The sequence below is a fragment of the Juglans microcarpa x Juglans regia genome, chromosome 2D, assembly GCF_004785595.1.
Source record: "Juglans microcarpa x Juglans regia isolate MS1-56 chromosome 2D, Jm3101_v1.0, whole genome shotgun sequence".
NCBI lineage: Eukaryota > Viridiplantae > Streptophyta > Magnoliopsida > Fagales > Juglandaceae > Juglans > Juglans microcarpa x Juglans regia.
The window spans coordinates 5,559,050-5,575,760 of record NC_054596.1 but is presented as its reverse complement, the minus strand read 5'-3'; the positions used below and the strand labels follow the sequence as shown (position 1 = coordinate 5,575,760).

The 16,711-nt window shown below is 34.8% G+C and overlaps 2 protein-coding genes across 2 annotated transcripts; both read left to right on the top strand.

Annotated features, from left to right (window-relative positions):
- The first annotated feature begins 2,784 nt into the window (after positions 1-2,784).
- Positions 2,785-4,361, top strand: LOC121248099 (putative transcription factor bHLH086). Its single transcript, XM_041146455.1, has 5 exons — positions 2,785-3,468; positions 3,656-3,757; positions 3,867-3,932; positions 4,066-4,131; positions 4,239-4,361. Exons 1-5 carry the CDS (start codon positions 2,785-2,787, stop codon positions 4,359-4,361), a joined length of 1,041 nt encoding a protein of 346 aa, XP_041002389.1.
- An 8,490-nt stretch (positions 4,362-12,851) lies between these two features.
- Positions 12,852-16,174, top strand: LOC121248829 (U-box domain-containing protein 4). Its single transcript, XM_041147417.1, has 2 exons — positions 12,852-13,369; positions 15,070-16,174. Exons 1-2 carry the CDS (start codon positions 13,062-13,064, stop codon positions 15,920-15,922), a joined length of 1,161 nt encoding a protein of 386 aa, XP_041003351.1. The 5' UTR covers positions 12,852-13,061; the 3' UTR covers positions 15,923-16,174.
- The last annotated feature ends 537 nt before the right edge of the window (positions 16,175-16,711 follow it).

Sequence of the window (16,711 nt, the reverse complement as noted above, 5' to 3'; positions counted from 1 at the left end):
GCACTCGATTATGTATGTGTCGGTGTGTGTCTGTACACCACGTGTTCGAGGGAGGGAGAGAGGGACACAACCCAGCGCTAGTTTTCAACTTTAATTAAGAATTAGGATTTGCACCAGGTAAAAGACGATTACAGCCTTATAAACTTGCCAGTTGGGTTCATTAAGCGGATTATTATTTTTAGTACCACGTATATGTCTCTAATCATGATTTTCTTCCGAGTATAGATTATTAATAAATTAGGAATACCGTCCCCTTCTTAACAAAATAAAAATAAAAATAAAAATACACGTAGACTCTAAAATATTATACTATTTACAAGTAGCCTTTAAGATTATGAAGTCCTCAATCTGCTTTTATTTTTATTCTAATAATAAAAAGTGTTTTGAGACAACAAAATTATATGAAATCATTGAAATGTTAATCTTCAGTATATGAAATAATTATATAAAGAATATCAAATATAATTTTATGAGTAATACTAGAGAGAAGCTACTGTAGCAGTGCACGCATTGCATTCACTATATGGTTGCTTTTAGTTCTCTATTTTTTTATTTTAACTTGGAATATGTGTAATCTAGATGATGCCACATTATGTGTGCAAAATGATTGCTCTTAATAGTGACTTCTATCTATATTTATTCTAATTTTATATTAGTTATCATTAATGCTTAAATCTTGAGATAAGATGAACAGGCATATTATATATTAATTATAAGCCTGATCATTGAGATATCAAGTTTAATTCTAAGTTCATCACCATGATCAGGAATGACACAGACTCCTTCAGATAAGGGACAGCTCTACCTTCAATGCCAGCTTCGTTTCTCTGTGTTCAAATTTATCTTGTCTGGAAGACAAAACATGTGGACGATGATCTTCATTGGGACGTAAAACGATATTCTTTAACAATCTTTTTATATACAATTTTTTGACTTTAAGCACTGCAATTGTCTAATTTAACAGTCGGTGTCTAGCTAGGTCAGCTTAAGCAAGTTTTGATCCTATGGCCGGTATTTTATAAATATCAGTAATGGTGGTAGACGCAGTTTTAAGATTATAAATTTTACATGCTCTTTTAAAAAAAAAATTGAGATTTATTATTAAAAAAAAAAATCTATTCATCATCTATTTTGTCATGATCATTTCATGATATCACATTAAATGATAAGTTCACAAGTAAAATATAATAAATAGTCACCAATTATCTAATGCCACATTATGAGATGATCAGATGATAATAAAAATTAGGATGATGAATATAATTATTTAAAAAAAAATAATATTTTCATATAATTCTTGTATTTACTCATTTTTTTCAAATCACATCTTAAGATGGTAAATATCATTTCTATTTTGTAAATTATTTGCTCTATCATGTCGCCACATTGACAGCAGAGTTGAGTGGCATGCCTAGTTATAAATAGAAGCTGTTTCTTCTTCTTCTTCTTTTCATCCATCTCATGTACAAACTCTGGTATACAGAAATGATTAATTGGACGGTTAGTACTAACTGACAACGACATAATAAAATTAATTGAAAAAATAATCAGGTCAGAAATTTCGTCGAACAACACTTGTATATATATAGAGACTTTTGTATCGGCCTCTTCGAAACCACTGCACTAAGGATTTCTTAATTCCTTTTCATATTTAAAGCCTAAGTTTTTTTATAAGTGAATTAAGATCTGATCATGACTTGGATATTTAGTTACATATTTGCATAGCTTTTTCACTTGAGTTCTCGTGTTTGAATAGTCATATTCTAAGAATGTTGATTATTAGAAACTAGCTTGCCAGCTCTTGGTTTAAAAATATTATTACTAGAGTTTACTGCATCAAAGGAGTTTCAAACCATTTAAGTAATTCTTAATCACCAGCTGGGAATTACTTATTTCAGCTAAAATATATATCATGCAATGATGCACAGTACTGAGAATTCATGAGTGGATAACTAGGTAGCCTACCAGCTGCTTACTATTGAAATGGTGATTTCTTTAACTTTTCTCTTCTGAACTCTGAAGTCTGAAGAATCATCTCAGCAACAATGTGCACCTAATTAGTAAACGCCTCAATTTTGATTAAAAAAAAGAAGCCAATAACTATTCAAACATGTGTAAATTCTGGTGGCAAAAGCATATTTTTTCATTAAGATGCGACTGGAGTTAAACCCAGCCATGCATGAAACCACATTTCCATCAAGATACACGCTGCTAAGGATAAAAAAGAAAAAGAAGAAGAAGAACAGCTTACACGCCTACACACAGAATGTAGCAAATTGTATAAAAATAGATTACGAGTCCACGTGCCGAAGCAAGGAGGAAACGACGCAGGAAGGTCCCTCAAACTAATTGGTCAGGTTCCTGAAAGTTAGACTAACAAGATGGGAATCTGAGGCCTTAAAGCTGGAGAAAACAAGAGATGGGAATCTGAGAGACGACGTGATATAGCGAAAGATCCGGCGAGCTTGTTGCTATCTAGTTTACTCTCTTTTTTTTATCCATTTTCTCTTCTTCCAATCTATTCACTTCTGCCAGCTAACAATCCCAATACAAAAAAAAAAGAACATTAATTATATGAAAAGTTTCCAAGTTCATAACATCTATAAATTTTTAAACACTTTTCCTCTTTGTTTGTTCAAACTGCAATAAATTCTATCATCATTGATATAATAGTTTAAGTCTCTACAAATAGGCCTTTCCTACAGTTGTTGCCATTCTACAATATCCCTGCCTACTTGAACTAGCCTCAGTAGCTCCAATTCTAGGCAGTTCATTACCCCTCAAATGGCACTTGCCAAGGACCAAATGCCACATGACTCGTGCATGGGCTCGGTTCAAGTTCCTGGTTTTTCCTCGCCAGGACCTTATGCCGTAGATGATCATGGACATAGCAAGGCAGTTCTGCAAGAAGAAGACTTTTTAGAAAATGGGGTTGTGATTAAGGATATTGGCATGGGCCATTCATCTCCAGTACTTTTCGGTCCCTGCAGCAGCGTGAATTCTAATGCGTCGTTTGTGTTTACGGCTACAAGTAATTATCAACCTGAAGAAGCTGCTGATCATTCCTTGATAGATTTTAAAGGCGGGTACGGTAATTTCATGCATGCTTGTGAATCTTTACTTAGCTTTGAGCAGAGTGAACGGGCTTCGCTAAACAGAAATTTCTTGAAAACTAACAATCACAAAGATGAGTACTCAATGTGGGAGCAGGCTAATTTCAGTCAGAATTACCAGCGGAATCAGATTAGTACTACTACTCCAAAATGCGGAACCGACCCACGCCTTTTGGAGGAGTTGAGTTGTTTTCAGACAGCAAGCAATGACAGCTCCATCACCAACACCTCTGCAAAAGAAAGGGAGCATGGGGAAGATGGGACCTATGGATGGTTATACTCCGAAGCAACTGTGGTCACTGATAGCATCCAGGAGTCTACACATGAAACAAGCTTCCACAAGCGTGTCCATATGGTAATTTTCTTCAATTTTTTTCCTTGCAGTACAATAATCAATCTTTGGGGCAGAATTATTTTATCTTGATCTCTTTAGATAACAGGCCAGACCTCAATTTTTATGCTTCTTAAACAAATTGATGTTGGTGACAAGATTACCAAAGTTAGGTATGGTCTGCTTAATATTGTGAAATCTTTTGTCATAGGGAGAGAGAACGCAAGCTTTAAAGAAGCAGTGCACCAATGCAAATAAGAAGCCCAAACCAAAGTCAAGTTCACCTAAGGATCCTCAAAGTATTGCAGCCAAGGTTTTCCTCAATTCCTAGTTAATCTGACATTGATGCAAAGTTTAAGTGCAAATTAAGGAAAAAAAAACTATAAATAAATCTCAGGGGTGAAAGAATGTTTGTGTTTCAGAATCGGAGAGAGCGGATTAGCGAGCGGCTTAAGGTATTGCAGGAACTTGTGCCTAATGGTTCCAAGGTGATCAGCATTGTTTTATGCATTCTTGCTTCTATAGAACTCAAACTAGGAACCAGGAACTGATAATTGTCCTGGAATGTTGACTTTCTATTGGAATTTTCCCCCTCCAATTTTTTGGCGCTGTCTTACCCAGGTTGATCTGGTTACCATGTTGGAGAAAGCGATCAGTTATGTCAAGTTTCTTCAACTGCAAGTTAAGGTGTGACTTAAAAGTATTTTATTATTATTATTCTTTGTTATATATTTATTTATTACCTAATTCCTTGGCCTAAATAGAAAAACATATGACTTTTATTTTGGTTTTAGGTGTTGGCAACGGATGAATTTTGGCCTGCTCAAGGTGGGAAAGCTCCTGATATTTCTCAAGTAAAGGAAGCAATTGATGCCATTCTCTCCTCTCAGAGAGACAGAAATTCGAGCTCAAAGTGAATTGGTTAAATCGAGAAGAAGAAGAAGAAGAAGAAGAAGAAGAGTCAATAGAATAATAAATGTCTTGAGGCCAACTTCAAAGGCAATTAATGGAAAAGATTTGCTTTGAAACCTAACTAGCATGCTCTAGTAAAGCATTAGAGATATTATTAAATAGCTGACATATCCTTTTCTTTTATGTCTGATGCTCTTATGATATAATTGTGAATTTCCCTATGTAATGAAAGAACTAAGACTGCAACCTAGCCCCAGTTTCATTTACTCGGAATCCCATTTTCCGACGTTTATGTTATCTACTTCTGAATTGAAGCATCTGCATGACTCTAGTCGAAAGTCCAACTCCTTAAGATTTGGTACTATTTGGCAGTTAATGTATGTAAACTATGGATTTTATGTGATAAAAGATAATTACACAGATAACAAATTGCAAAGATCGATGTCCAAATGGAAGTGAGTGAGAGAAATATCTTTCATAACTAAAAGGATTCATAGTTATCATGATTTGCCGTCCAGAAGTTGGAAATGACTTGGAAGTTTAAGAATTAAGATATGCAGTGTTGGAGTAATTGCAGATTATGCAGAATTCTAACTCGCAGGGTGAGTTTCAGAAGCAGGAAATCTGCATGCCGAGTCTTAAATATCAGATAGCACGGATCATTAATATTGTGCCTGCAGCTTCAAGCTGAGAGCACTGGCGCTGCTGTTGCTGGAAGTCATCATTCCTATGGAAAGCCATCCATATTGATTTGGCAGTCATCATTATATGCTTCATGATTTTGTTACAAACTATTTGGATGATCAGATCATCAATTGCTTACATAATTAGACAGGCATAAACCGTTGGTTAATATATACTGTAGGTACATATCTGCATGCACGTTGAACCATCTCCTTCATATATAGTTCATTATGCCCAGCTTACAAAGAAAACAGAAAACACCATTAATTCCGATTGATTAAATTAAGTTGACCTTGAAACACTTGTATTTATCCTAAACCAAGCAGCTTTCAACAAGATGCAGATGTGAAACGTCCGTACAATTTTATTTATTTTTTCACTATCGATTGTAAGATCAGTATTAAGGTGACAAAATTTTTAGATCTGAAAATCATTGGTGTTTATTTATATCTCTCTGTCTCTTTTCTTTTTTCCCCCAAGGAAGAGGGACCATTGAGCAAGCTCGAATTAATAGGGTTCACATGGGCAATCACATGCCAAATCCCATCAAATGCGCTTTTACCCAGCTTTCTGGGTTTTGGGTTCGGAACCACATTATGCCATGCATATAGTATACGTACATTAATTCTTCAAATAAAATAAAATTAAATGAATCCACCGATCGAATGTTATCTAATGAACTTCAACATTCAATTAATCTGTCCAGATCATCATCACTAGGACATATCTCTTCAGTTGCCCTTAGAGGTCATGTCACCCATGCATCCAGTACATTGCCTTAGAGGTTTTAGAAAATGCTTTAATTACTGCCTATCGAGCTAAACATAGTTCCCAGTACTGAAGACTACATAGATAATTAACATAATTTTCTTACTGCAAATATTACTTCAAAAGGTAGGGACGGAAATTGGCTTTATAAGCACTTGGGTACTCAACATATATAAAACAGTTTTTTGAGCATAATTGCAATGAATTTCTCCCTCATGATGAGTCACGGAGAAGTAATCTTAATTAAGGTGTATATATCGTTCCAGCTAGCTCTGCCATAGTTGAGACTTGATATTGTTCTGTACTTGCAGTGGAAAAAAGTTCCCTGTTTCTGCAGAAATAACATAGCTCTACCTTGACTTGTATTATTTTAATTGACCTTTGATTCAGTTGTCTTCCTCTTCTGCATGTATCTGTCTGGAATTCCATGCAGGCATTTACTATTAATTAGGAGATTACGATATGTCTCCATAACAGCCCGAGGTTCAAGTTCTCTTGTTTCCCCAAATTTGGTATTCTCTTTTAGTTTATTGCCAAATGATTGAATCGTGTCTTTCTGGCCGTACCATAGCATGATATAGGACCATCCTTGCCATTGATACTTTTCACATACGAAATTCAACTCCAATTGTCGGATGCCTTCCTCTCTCTCTCTCTCTCTCTCTCTCTCTCTCTCTTTTTAAAAAAAAAGTACTACAAATTATACTTATATTCATTATTATCTTGATCTAACTGTCCATGATTCCAACTACGTGGTCTCCAACTCTTCATTTTGCATTTATAACGTCTTGGAGATCTTGAGACTCGCATTAGCTCCATAATTTGTACGAATTGCCTATCTTGAATTGTTATTTTCAAACTGAAGCTTTTCAAAGTAAAGCACAAGCATGCAAAGGTGCCAATAAATACCATCTGCATGTGGTGGTACATCATGTACTGTCTGTTTTCTTTTCTTTTCTTTTTTCCAGCATTGAATAAACTTGATCTGTGGTCTGCAGGAAGAAGATAGGATCTTGATCTGGGGAATATATACCAGCTGAAGTGAAGAATTTTTCTGGGGAGTTCAAGCCCATAGATTTTTTGCTTTTGCATATTTCTTAGGGAAAAAGTCATAAAACTTTTGATTTTTCAGAGATTCAAAAGCCATGAAAGGTGGGGGTTACAGAGCTCCATTATTGGGGAAAATGATGATGAGATTAGGAAAAGAGATGAGCAAGCTGTTAGCATGCGCGTAATTGCACATGAATGAGATAAGGAGAGCATATACATTCCCATTAAAATAATTGGCAGTCATGTGAGACCAGGGAATGGCAGCTTGGACTTTCATTATTTATACTAAATCATGTAGTACTTGGGCTGCAACTTGAAGTATGCACTCAATGTTAGAACAAGTAACGCACGTGGGAGATTGCGTTATTGAGTAATTAGTGTATCTGAGTTGGGGAGATATTCTTTGACACCAGAAAGCTAAGAAGTAGAATTCAACATGTTGCTGATTGTCTTTTGCCAAACTTCTGGAACATGGAAAACAGACTGGTACGGGGAACCAGTTTTAGCAGCAGAAATCTTAAAAAAACAGTACTATTCCATATGGGTCGGCTGGCTAGGAGTTTGAAGTATACACGCTTGACATCGTAAATGTTTCTTCCACTTCCCTCCTGTTTTGATTAATTCAGGAAACAAAAGAGCCTCTTTAAAAATAAAAAAGGTTTCTTCTTGAAACACAAAGCGCAACGCATATATGCACGTGTGGAGGTCTAAGCTCAGCTGGAATGTTAAGACCGTACATTGTGATTCTCAAGTTTATAAGAATTCTTCTCCTCAATGATTAATGTTCACATATATTGATTTACCATTGTCATTGATGATCATTAATACTTTAATTATAAAAAGATTCTGTAAAAATAAACATATAAATTGTCTTGATTTCATATAGTATGTTAGATTGTAAAATTATTTTTATTAAAAATATATCTTACATATCATATGAAATCACATTAATTTGTAAGTTTACTTTTGTACGACCTATTAGTTATAACAATTCTCAATCAATTATGAGTTATATGAATGGAGGAAACCGGCGTATACTAGTCGGTAGAGTAGCATCATGACATTTTGTTTTAAGTCTGTTACGTTTGGATAGTGAAGTGATATCAGATGATCTGTGAATAGTAGTGAAAAAGTAATGATAAAATATTAAATAATAATAAAAAATAGTAAAAATTAAGTAAAAATAATAATAAAATATTAAATAATAGTGGAGATCACTCCACTAGTCAAATTGAGTCTTAAAATTCCAATAGAAATTATGAAAAAATTAATCCCACAGAACATCATAAAAATAATATATCCTTAAAAACTATTATCATGGAGAGAAATTGATAGTGGCTAATTTAAGACAATTGCACATTTTCCAAGCGGATGATGATGAACATGGAATCAATTAAATGCCATGAGCTGTTTTTTGGATCCCACACGTAGTTAAGTTGCATGAACCCATTACAGATCCCGCAACACAAGGGAGCATTTATGCCAAAAAGTAAATTAAAGGGTATAATGTCACGTGCGCCATACCGCTATGTACAGGTGTTTTTGCCCACACCCTTGCGCATGTCGCTAATGTGGCAGTTTATTTTATATTATTAAAAAAATAATTTGTTAGTACAAACGATTTGACCTACCAAACTGTATACCAACACTTGTATAATTTTTTTATTGAAAAAAAAATTTTGAGAGAAAAAGAAGGTCTTCTATTTTATAAAAATTATTTTTATCTTTAATTCGTACTATTTCATTAAACGAATGTCTTACATTTAATATTATTGCGCGATTTGATACATAAAATTACTTGCAATAAAATTTTTCTTTGAAAAAATTGCAACGAAGAGGAGGGATTCTGTGTCTCCCTTCCCATTCCAAGATTTGGTTGAATGTTGTCTCCCTCAAGCTTTTTTGGCATTTTGCACCCCATTTTTGCATGTCATTTCCACGTTCCTCTGCAACTCACGTCTCTCTCTCAGATAGTGCTTATCGACTGTGTTGCACTTCTCCGCCACCCACGTGAACTCCCTCGTCAAATTTTTCGAAGAGAAGCACCCCTAGTTGTCGGAGTCGTCTGTGGTACGTGGTTACATTTTCCCCATTTTCATGAAAGCCCATGTGTTAGAAGAAACATTCACTTCAAATTTTTAGATATATATTGTTGATACTTTGGTTTCTGTTGTGTAATATGTAGATTTAACTCCCAAGTCAAAATTCAATTTTGATTCTACCCTCTATTTCCTTCGCATTATGGTGTGCATAATTCACATCTCCAGTTTCATTTAAAGGGATTTGAACGGGATATATGAGTCCTCTTGTTGCCAAGCCCACAGCTGGTAGGCTGGCTCAATAAAAGATCACCTGCATCTTGAATGATGCTTTCTTGGTTTTTGCCTGCAATATAGTTGCAGACGTGCATGTAAAGTGGTCCCTTTATACGTTCTCGCACGAAATTTCTCCTCTCCCGCCTCTCCATTTCTCCCACCTCTCCATTTCTCCCACCCAAACGCATCCCTCATGTATACGCACCGTATCAATTTCCAGCTGGCCATGCCAGGTCTTCTTCGTGCTGCGCAAACTCGCCTGCATCCAGCTTTTTTCTATATATATATACATACATATATATATATATATGTATATATATATCTTCTTCACTTTGTGACGGTGGTGCATGTAAGTAGAATAGAAACACTGAAATGCAGCAAATAGTTAAATAGTTTAGAGGTTTGACTTCATGTGACATTGTTTAAGCTCCCATTAATTAATGGGCCTAAGAGCATTCACATTGGTTCCTATAAAATTTCATATAATTTAGTTAAAAAGTATATTTTCTAAAATTTTTCTCTAAATTTTACTTATCTTTCAAAAACCTTCTGCATCTCATTTCCTATTCATTCCATATTCTATTAAAATAATATTTTTTTATTATTTTTTTATTACTTGTTTCTCTCACTTTCATTTACAAATTTAACTACTCAATATTTTTTCTTATGTTTTGAACTATTACTCTAGTAAATCTTTTAAATAAAAATTTAAATTATTTTTAATATTTTTTTAATATTTTCGTAGTTATTTAAATTATTTTTAAAACTATTATTTAAAACTACAACAAATATGAGTATGAGAGAAAGTATAGATGATTGAAAGAATAATTAATTTTATTGAAATAAATAAAATATTGATAAAAGTGAATTAGAGAATGAATAGTGATTCTCCATATTTCTTTTCCTTAAAATAAGGATCCGGATGGAGGGAGGTTTTGAGAATATTCTTTAAATTTTTCCTCAAATTATAAGAAAAAAATGATTTTAACACATATTTTTTTGTGCTAAAAAATGGGTCCATGCAATTTATTAATACTGATTTTATGGTGAAATTAAATAATTAATTTTTTCCATCAAATACTTACTTATATAACATAATATTAAAGTAGCAGTTATGAATTTAAACAAAAAAATTAGTAATGGCACCTTTATGCTCGCATTTTGTGCATTTAATGTTAGTATTTCCGCCATGAATCAATTAGAACGCCACAACTGTCAATTATTACTAAGCTATGATGAGATCAATTAAAATTAATTCTCAATCTAAACCGACCTTTAATTTCATCATGAAATGAATTTGATCCAGCTAACGCACAAAATGCTGGTAGAAAATAATAGAAAGAAGCTCTCATTTCAATCCCTTTTTCCAAAGTCTCAACCCATCCATTTAAATGAAAAGGAGAGAAAAGATAACACGTGGCCGTGGGAGAACTTCCTAGAGGAACAAACTCGAAGCTTTGCTTGGAAATCACTTGAAGGTCAGGAAAGGAGCCCATAGAAATTTCTTTTAGTATAAAACTTGTACTCTAAGAACTCTCTCACACGTGGCAAAAATCGAATTGAGAAGGACCCGCCAACTGACAATTCTGAGTTCCCACCAATCACGTGGCTTTTACAAATTTTGTAACACATTGTACAGCTGATAATCATGATCTATGATTCTACGTACAATAACAACCAGAACACAACCCTGTCTTGGTTAACGTGGCAATTCAGCCACGTAGATATTTAATAATTGTACAACTTTACGTTGATATATTTCATTGGTAGATACCATAATGAATATTGCATATCTAATGCGTATATATTAATATAAATACTAAAAAAATAATTAATTTGACAGATGAAACAAAAAAACTGCCAAACTCCTTACGCAAGCAAATAAAACTCTAGATAAATATTTTTTTTACAATAAAACAACAATTTTTTTTTAGAAGAGAAGGCACCTCAATAAAATACAAATGCATAGAAAAGGCAGAAGGTGCGATAGTGTATTCGAGCTACCTTATAATTTATGATAGCTTTTTACATATAACGATGGTTGAACCAAAGTCATGTGGCAAAATTGCACGTTTGGATACAAAAAATATTTAATTTTATTTAATTATTATAATTTTTTTAAATTCTCACACAAAATATAATAAATAATTCAATTTTTATAAATTTTAAAATAATATTAATATTAAAAAATAATATTCTAATAATATTTTATTTAACTTTCATCTCATCTCATATCAACTCATTAGGGGTGATACCCGCATGGTGCGGGAAAGGCTTTTCAACCCCCATCTCGAGCTAGGGGTCGGGATTGAACACCTTATCCACCCTGTCCCGCCCCATGCCTAAGCAAATACTATCCATAGCCCATTAGATCCAAATTATAACATAATTTAAATTGTAAACTAAAATTTATAAATACAAAAAAATTTAAAAACTAATAATATAGTTTTTAAACTCATTAAAGTTGTATTTTAGATTGTCTTAATTTCTTATATAAAGATTGACTTAGGAGGTCAAAGCAATCTAATAACTTAAATACAATTTCAAATTTTTAAAAAATATTATATATTTATATACAATATATTTAAATTTTATATATATATAGGAGGGCGGGGTAGCAGGGTCCGAACTCCCACTGCCCAAAAAGAAAGTTTGGCTTTGTTTGCTCTGTAGTTAGAGTATATAGTTTCTAAAACTAGTTAATTATCACAAAAGAATTTGGTTTCGCATATTTTTGGAAGACATATAGTTAGTTGTAAGTCAATTCAAAACAAGAGTAGGTGTTGGAAAATTGAAATTAAAACCCTTTCACTAGATAACATGAACAGTAACTACTCTTAACAATTAATAGAGCAGACAAACTTGACTAATTAGGTTCATGTTAAATAAATATATATATAGAGAGAGAATAAACTATGGAAGTTGAGAAATATTACTTTATCCATCCATTGTTACTGCTCCATTTGATCGTTTGGTAAAAAATATATATATTTTTATTTAGTGATTAAGGAACTGATTTTAAGTATATTGATAATTTTTTTTATTTTTTAAAAATATTTAAATGTATTAAAAAAATGTATAAAAAAAATTTACACTGAACGATACACTCAGTGATCAATATTGAGCGGCATAATAGCCGCACCCATATAAGTTTATTTTCTAGGAGAAGATGCCTAGATCTGATGACTGATACTTTTGTATTTTCTTTAAACAAGCAAGAATATCTCAGTAATTGTTTTCGATAAGCTGTCGGTATTCTCTAATCAAATAAAGAACACAGCGATGTAAAAACCATCAAGGATAACGATAAAAAGGAACATTAAGAAAATATAGGTTGACAATATATGTGACTGTGTACCACGTTGTCGGTGGTAAAAGGTGAATCAAATACTTGCATTGGGTATGGAACATACCAATTGTATGCTCTAAAAGAAAAAGAAAAAAAATACTGATGTTAGCCTTTTTCCCTTTTTTTTATTTATTTTTTATTTTTGGGGATATGGATTTGTCCGAAGTAAAAGCCAAAAAAAAAAACAGTAAAGTCCCTGTAATCACAAGCTGCTTTTTTTGGTTATTGTGTTTTATTTTATTACATTTTATTCTTTTTTGTAGACTTTTTACCGAACGACCAGAACCAACAACTGCCATACAAGTTTAAATAATTAAAAGAAAAAGAAAAGCCGTTGAAAGGGAAAGACAATACAAAGAAAACAAACACCGGAAACCAACCCTCTGCCCTCTACCCCCATCCCAACCCTCACCTCCTTCCTTTGTCCCATAAGTGCTGCTCGACATCTCATTCTCTCCCATCTCGCCTCTTCCTCTCTCTCTCTCTGAATCCACTTTGATCTTTTACTGTCTCTAGTGTACCGGCTTTTCTTTTCTACCATGGAGTGCGCTGGAGATAGCCACGGAACCGACACGAATCCCGACGGCGGCAACACTCCCCAGCAAGGGTCTTTCTCGTCCCCGTCCCCTGCCGTCGACCGCGCACTCCAGCTCATCCAATCGGACGACGCCGACGGCAAACTCCAGGCAGCCCGCGAGATCCGGCGGCTCACCAAGACCTCCCACCGCTGCCGCCGCCAGCTCTCCCAGGCTGTAAAGCCGCTCGTGTCCATGCTCCGAGCAGACTACCCCGGCTTCCACGAGCCCGCTCTCCTCGCCCTTCTCAACCTTGCCGTCAAAGATGAGAAGTAAGTCACGCCCCCCCTTCTTCCATATTCTTTTATTGCTGTTAGTTATTCAAAATAAAACTCCTTTTGCAATTAAACGAGTTTTCAAGGGCCTCACTAAAGTTCGTGCAGAATTGGTTTCGTTTTTCGGGTATTATAAAAGTTACGCTTTTTTAACAATCATGTAGATTAATGCCCTCCTCAATTTCTGTGGCATGAATATTGAATAGTACTCGCAAATTCTGCTCTTTATTCTATATTTTCCTTCTTATATTTCCCTTTTTCTATCTCTTTTTGGGAGGTAAGTATTTTTTATCTGATTGGTTGGTGAGAAAAATTATTAAACCTTTCCTGCGTTGGAAGCCGAGATGTGATTTTCTTTTACTCAATTTTCTAGCACACCAAACACGCAAATGGTTTCATATGGTTTTATACTTGACTATCTTGTCCTAGACGTGAATGAGTTTTGGAAAATATTTGTTCCTTCAATTGGTTGGATTCCGATACGTATGATCGATGAGAGATCTAGGACGTAAAATGTGATGGGCTCATGGTATGGTTTGGCTTTCTCAGAGGAAAAACGAACAAATAACTCATGCTTGTCATTCAAGAATTTTGCTTTTTCTTATTTGTGTTTTATTTTTTATTTGTTGTAAAACAAAGTACTTTATAAAAATCGAAGGAATTGGAGAAGGAACTGATGAAATGAATGAAATTTTAGTCTGGTGATAGGAATGAGTTTGGGTAGTATTGACCTTAGGATTTAATATGATTTTATCTACTTTTTGGTGGTTCTTAAAAGTTTCAATGCAATTCCCATGGCGTCCTTTGCCCTTTAGAAGGAATTGGATGCTTTTATGGTTGAAAACCAATCGGATTTTGGATGGTGGGTGCGCGAGTGGTGGTGGTTCTTTCGTTCACATGTTTCTCTTGCTTTTTTTTGCTTTTCTTGCCTTTGCCTTTTTCTTGTCTGTGAAGTTTTCTTATTAATATATTATAATATAGGTTTCTGCTGGTGAGGAAGAAAACTTATACCTTATGTGAGAGTGAAGGATCCTTCCGTTTCTTTTTTACCCTTTTGTATGTCTGTTACTTTTTGCTATCAAGGTGGTGGTATTACTTTTTATCTTCTTTATTTTATTTTGTTACCTTCACTTATATATATATATATATATGTATATACTTATAAAAAAAAAAACTTATATATATGTGTATATATTATGATGTCTATATATTTGAAATTAGTGTATATACTTTCTTTTTAGTTAGTTGACAATTTGGGGGTATAATCAAATACTTTGTAACCTTTATTTGGCCTGGAGAAGCTATGTCCAACTGTTTGTTTTGTTGTTAAACATTATATCTCTGTCAAAGGAATTATACTTGGTGGGATAATTCACTTAGTTTATAAAGGTTTCTTTAGTACAGGTTCCGCTGAACTCTAGTTCCTTTGTTAATTGTTTTACCCTTATGTTTCAAACTGCTCTTGTGCTGCATTAAGGATGTACACCCAACTGTTATAGATCTCATGTTGGTCAGAGGGAATTCCTTAGTGCCAACCACACAACAGTCTCTAGTTTCGTTAAGGGGGGCGGCTTAATCGCGGCTTGATTAATGAGCCTGGATGACAGGAACATATACCTTCCACTTTGCTAGCAGATATTGTAGACAAAACTAATTGTCTAATGAAAGCATAAACTTGCCCTTGTTTTATCTTGCAGGAATAAGATCAGCATAGTGGAAGCTGGCGCTTTAGAACCCGTAATTAATTTCCTCAAGTCACAGGATATAAATCTACAGGAGTATGCAACTGCATCTTTGCTTACTTTGTCTGCTTCGGGCGCCAATAAGCCGATTATAAGTTCCTCTGGTGCCATTCCTCCACTTGTGGAAATCCTTGGACATGGAAGGCCACAAGCCAAGGCTGATGCTGTAATGGCCCTTTCCAATCTCTCAACGCACCCCGATAATCCTCATATCATTCTTGAAACAAAACCCATTCCTTCAATAGTTAGTTTGCTTAAAACCTGTAAAAAATCTTCAAAAACTGCTGAAAAATGCAGTGCTCTTATAGAATCTTTAGTGGGGTTCGATGAGGGCAGGACTGCCTTGACATCTGAAGAAGGTGGAGTGCTTGCAGTTGTTGAGGTGCTTGAAAATGGCTCTCTCCAAAGTCGGGAGCATGCAGTTGGAGCATTGCTGACAATGTGTCAGAGTGACCGATGCAAATATAGGGAACCAATTCTTAGAGAGGGCGTAATACCTGGACTTCTTGAGCTCACTGTTCAAGGAACACCCAAATCTCAGTCCAAAGCTCAAATGCTCTTGCAGTTACTGAGAGACTCTCCATATGCAAGATCTGAGCTTCAAGCTGACACGCTGGAGAATATAGTATGCAACATAATCTCTCAAATTGATGGAGACGATCAATCCGGTAAAGCAAAGAAGATGCTAGCTGAGATGGTGCAAGTTAGTATGGAGCAGAGTTTGAGGCACTTACAACGAAGGGCTCTAGTATGCACACCAACTGATCTGCCTATTGCTAATTGTACTTCCGAAGTTCCTTCAAAATGATTGTTTTGGTTTTTAAGGCTTTGCCTTTGTGCACATGGGGTTTGTAAAATGTAACTTCCCGTAAGAAGAAAAAATAAAATAAGGTATAGTGAGTGATGCCAGTCCAGGTCGTATATGGTGGTACCGGGTGACTGGTAACTGTCAATAAACTTAAAGCTGTATGAGGTCTAAGCATAATTTTGTTGTAGATTTGTAAAGGAACTTCTGTATTACTTGTTATACAGAGATAGTAAAGTACTTCTTTCACCTCTACTTGGTTTTCATACTTTTTCAGTCTCTCTTTTGCTTTCCCAGGAGCTCCCCTGATGGTAGTTCTTCCACTAGCAGTTACTATCATGCTTTTCTGGAATCTTTCTTCGGAAAACTACCAAATCGACACTAGGTTCTGAGGCATGATATTGCGATGGTGAACATGTAGAATATTCCTTTGACTGATGTTCACTTCTGGTTCAAGATTGATGGGCGTGGAGTCAGCATCTCTGTTGTTTGTAGAATTGACCTTTGCTTTCGTGAGTGTAAAAGATTTCTGGTTTGCTGGCTTGAATTATCCGCCTGTTTTCTGTTTCAGAATTTTCTGGATCTCTATCTCACGATTTCCTAAATTGAAAAAGGAAAAGAGAATTAGGCAGGATGACCAAACTAGAGTTGTCGTGAGTGGAAAGAAATTCTTAAAGGTTGTTTAACGGTTTTTTCTTTAGCTCTTCTTTCTTGAGATTTTTCAACGAGACAGGATTACTGAAGAATGTGGTGTTAAGTTGCGTTGCCATGCATGGGGATGGCTGTGAAGCT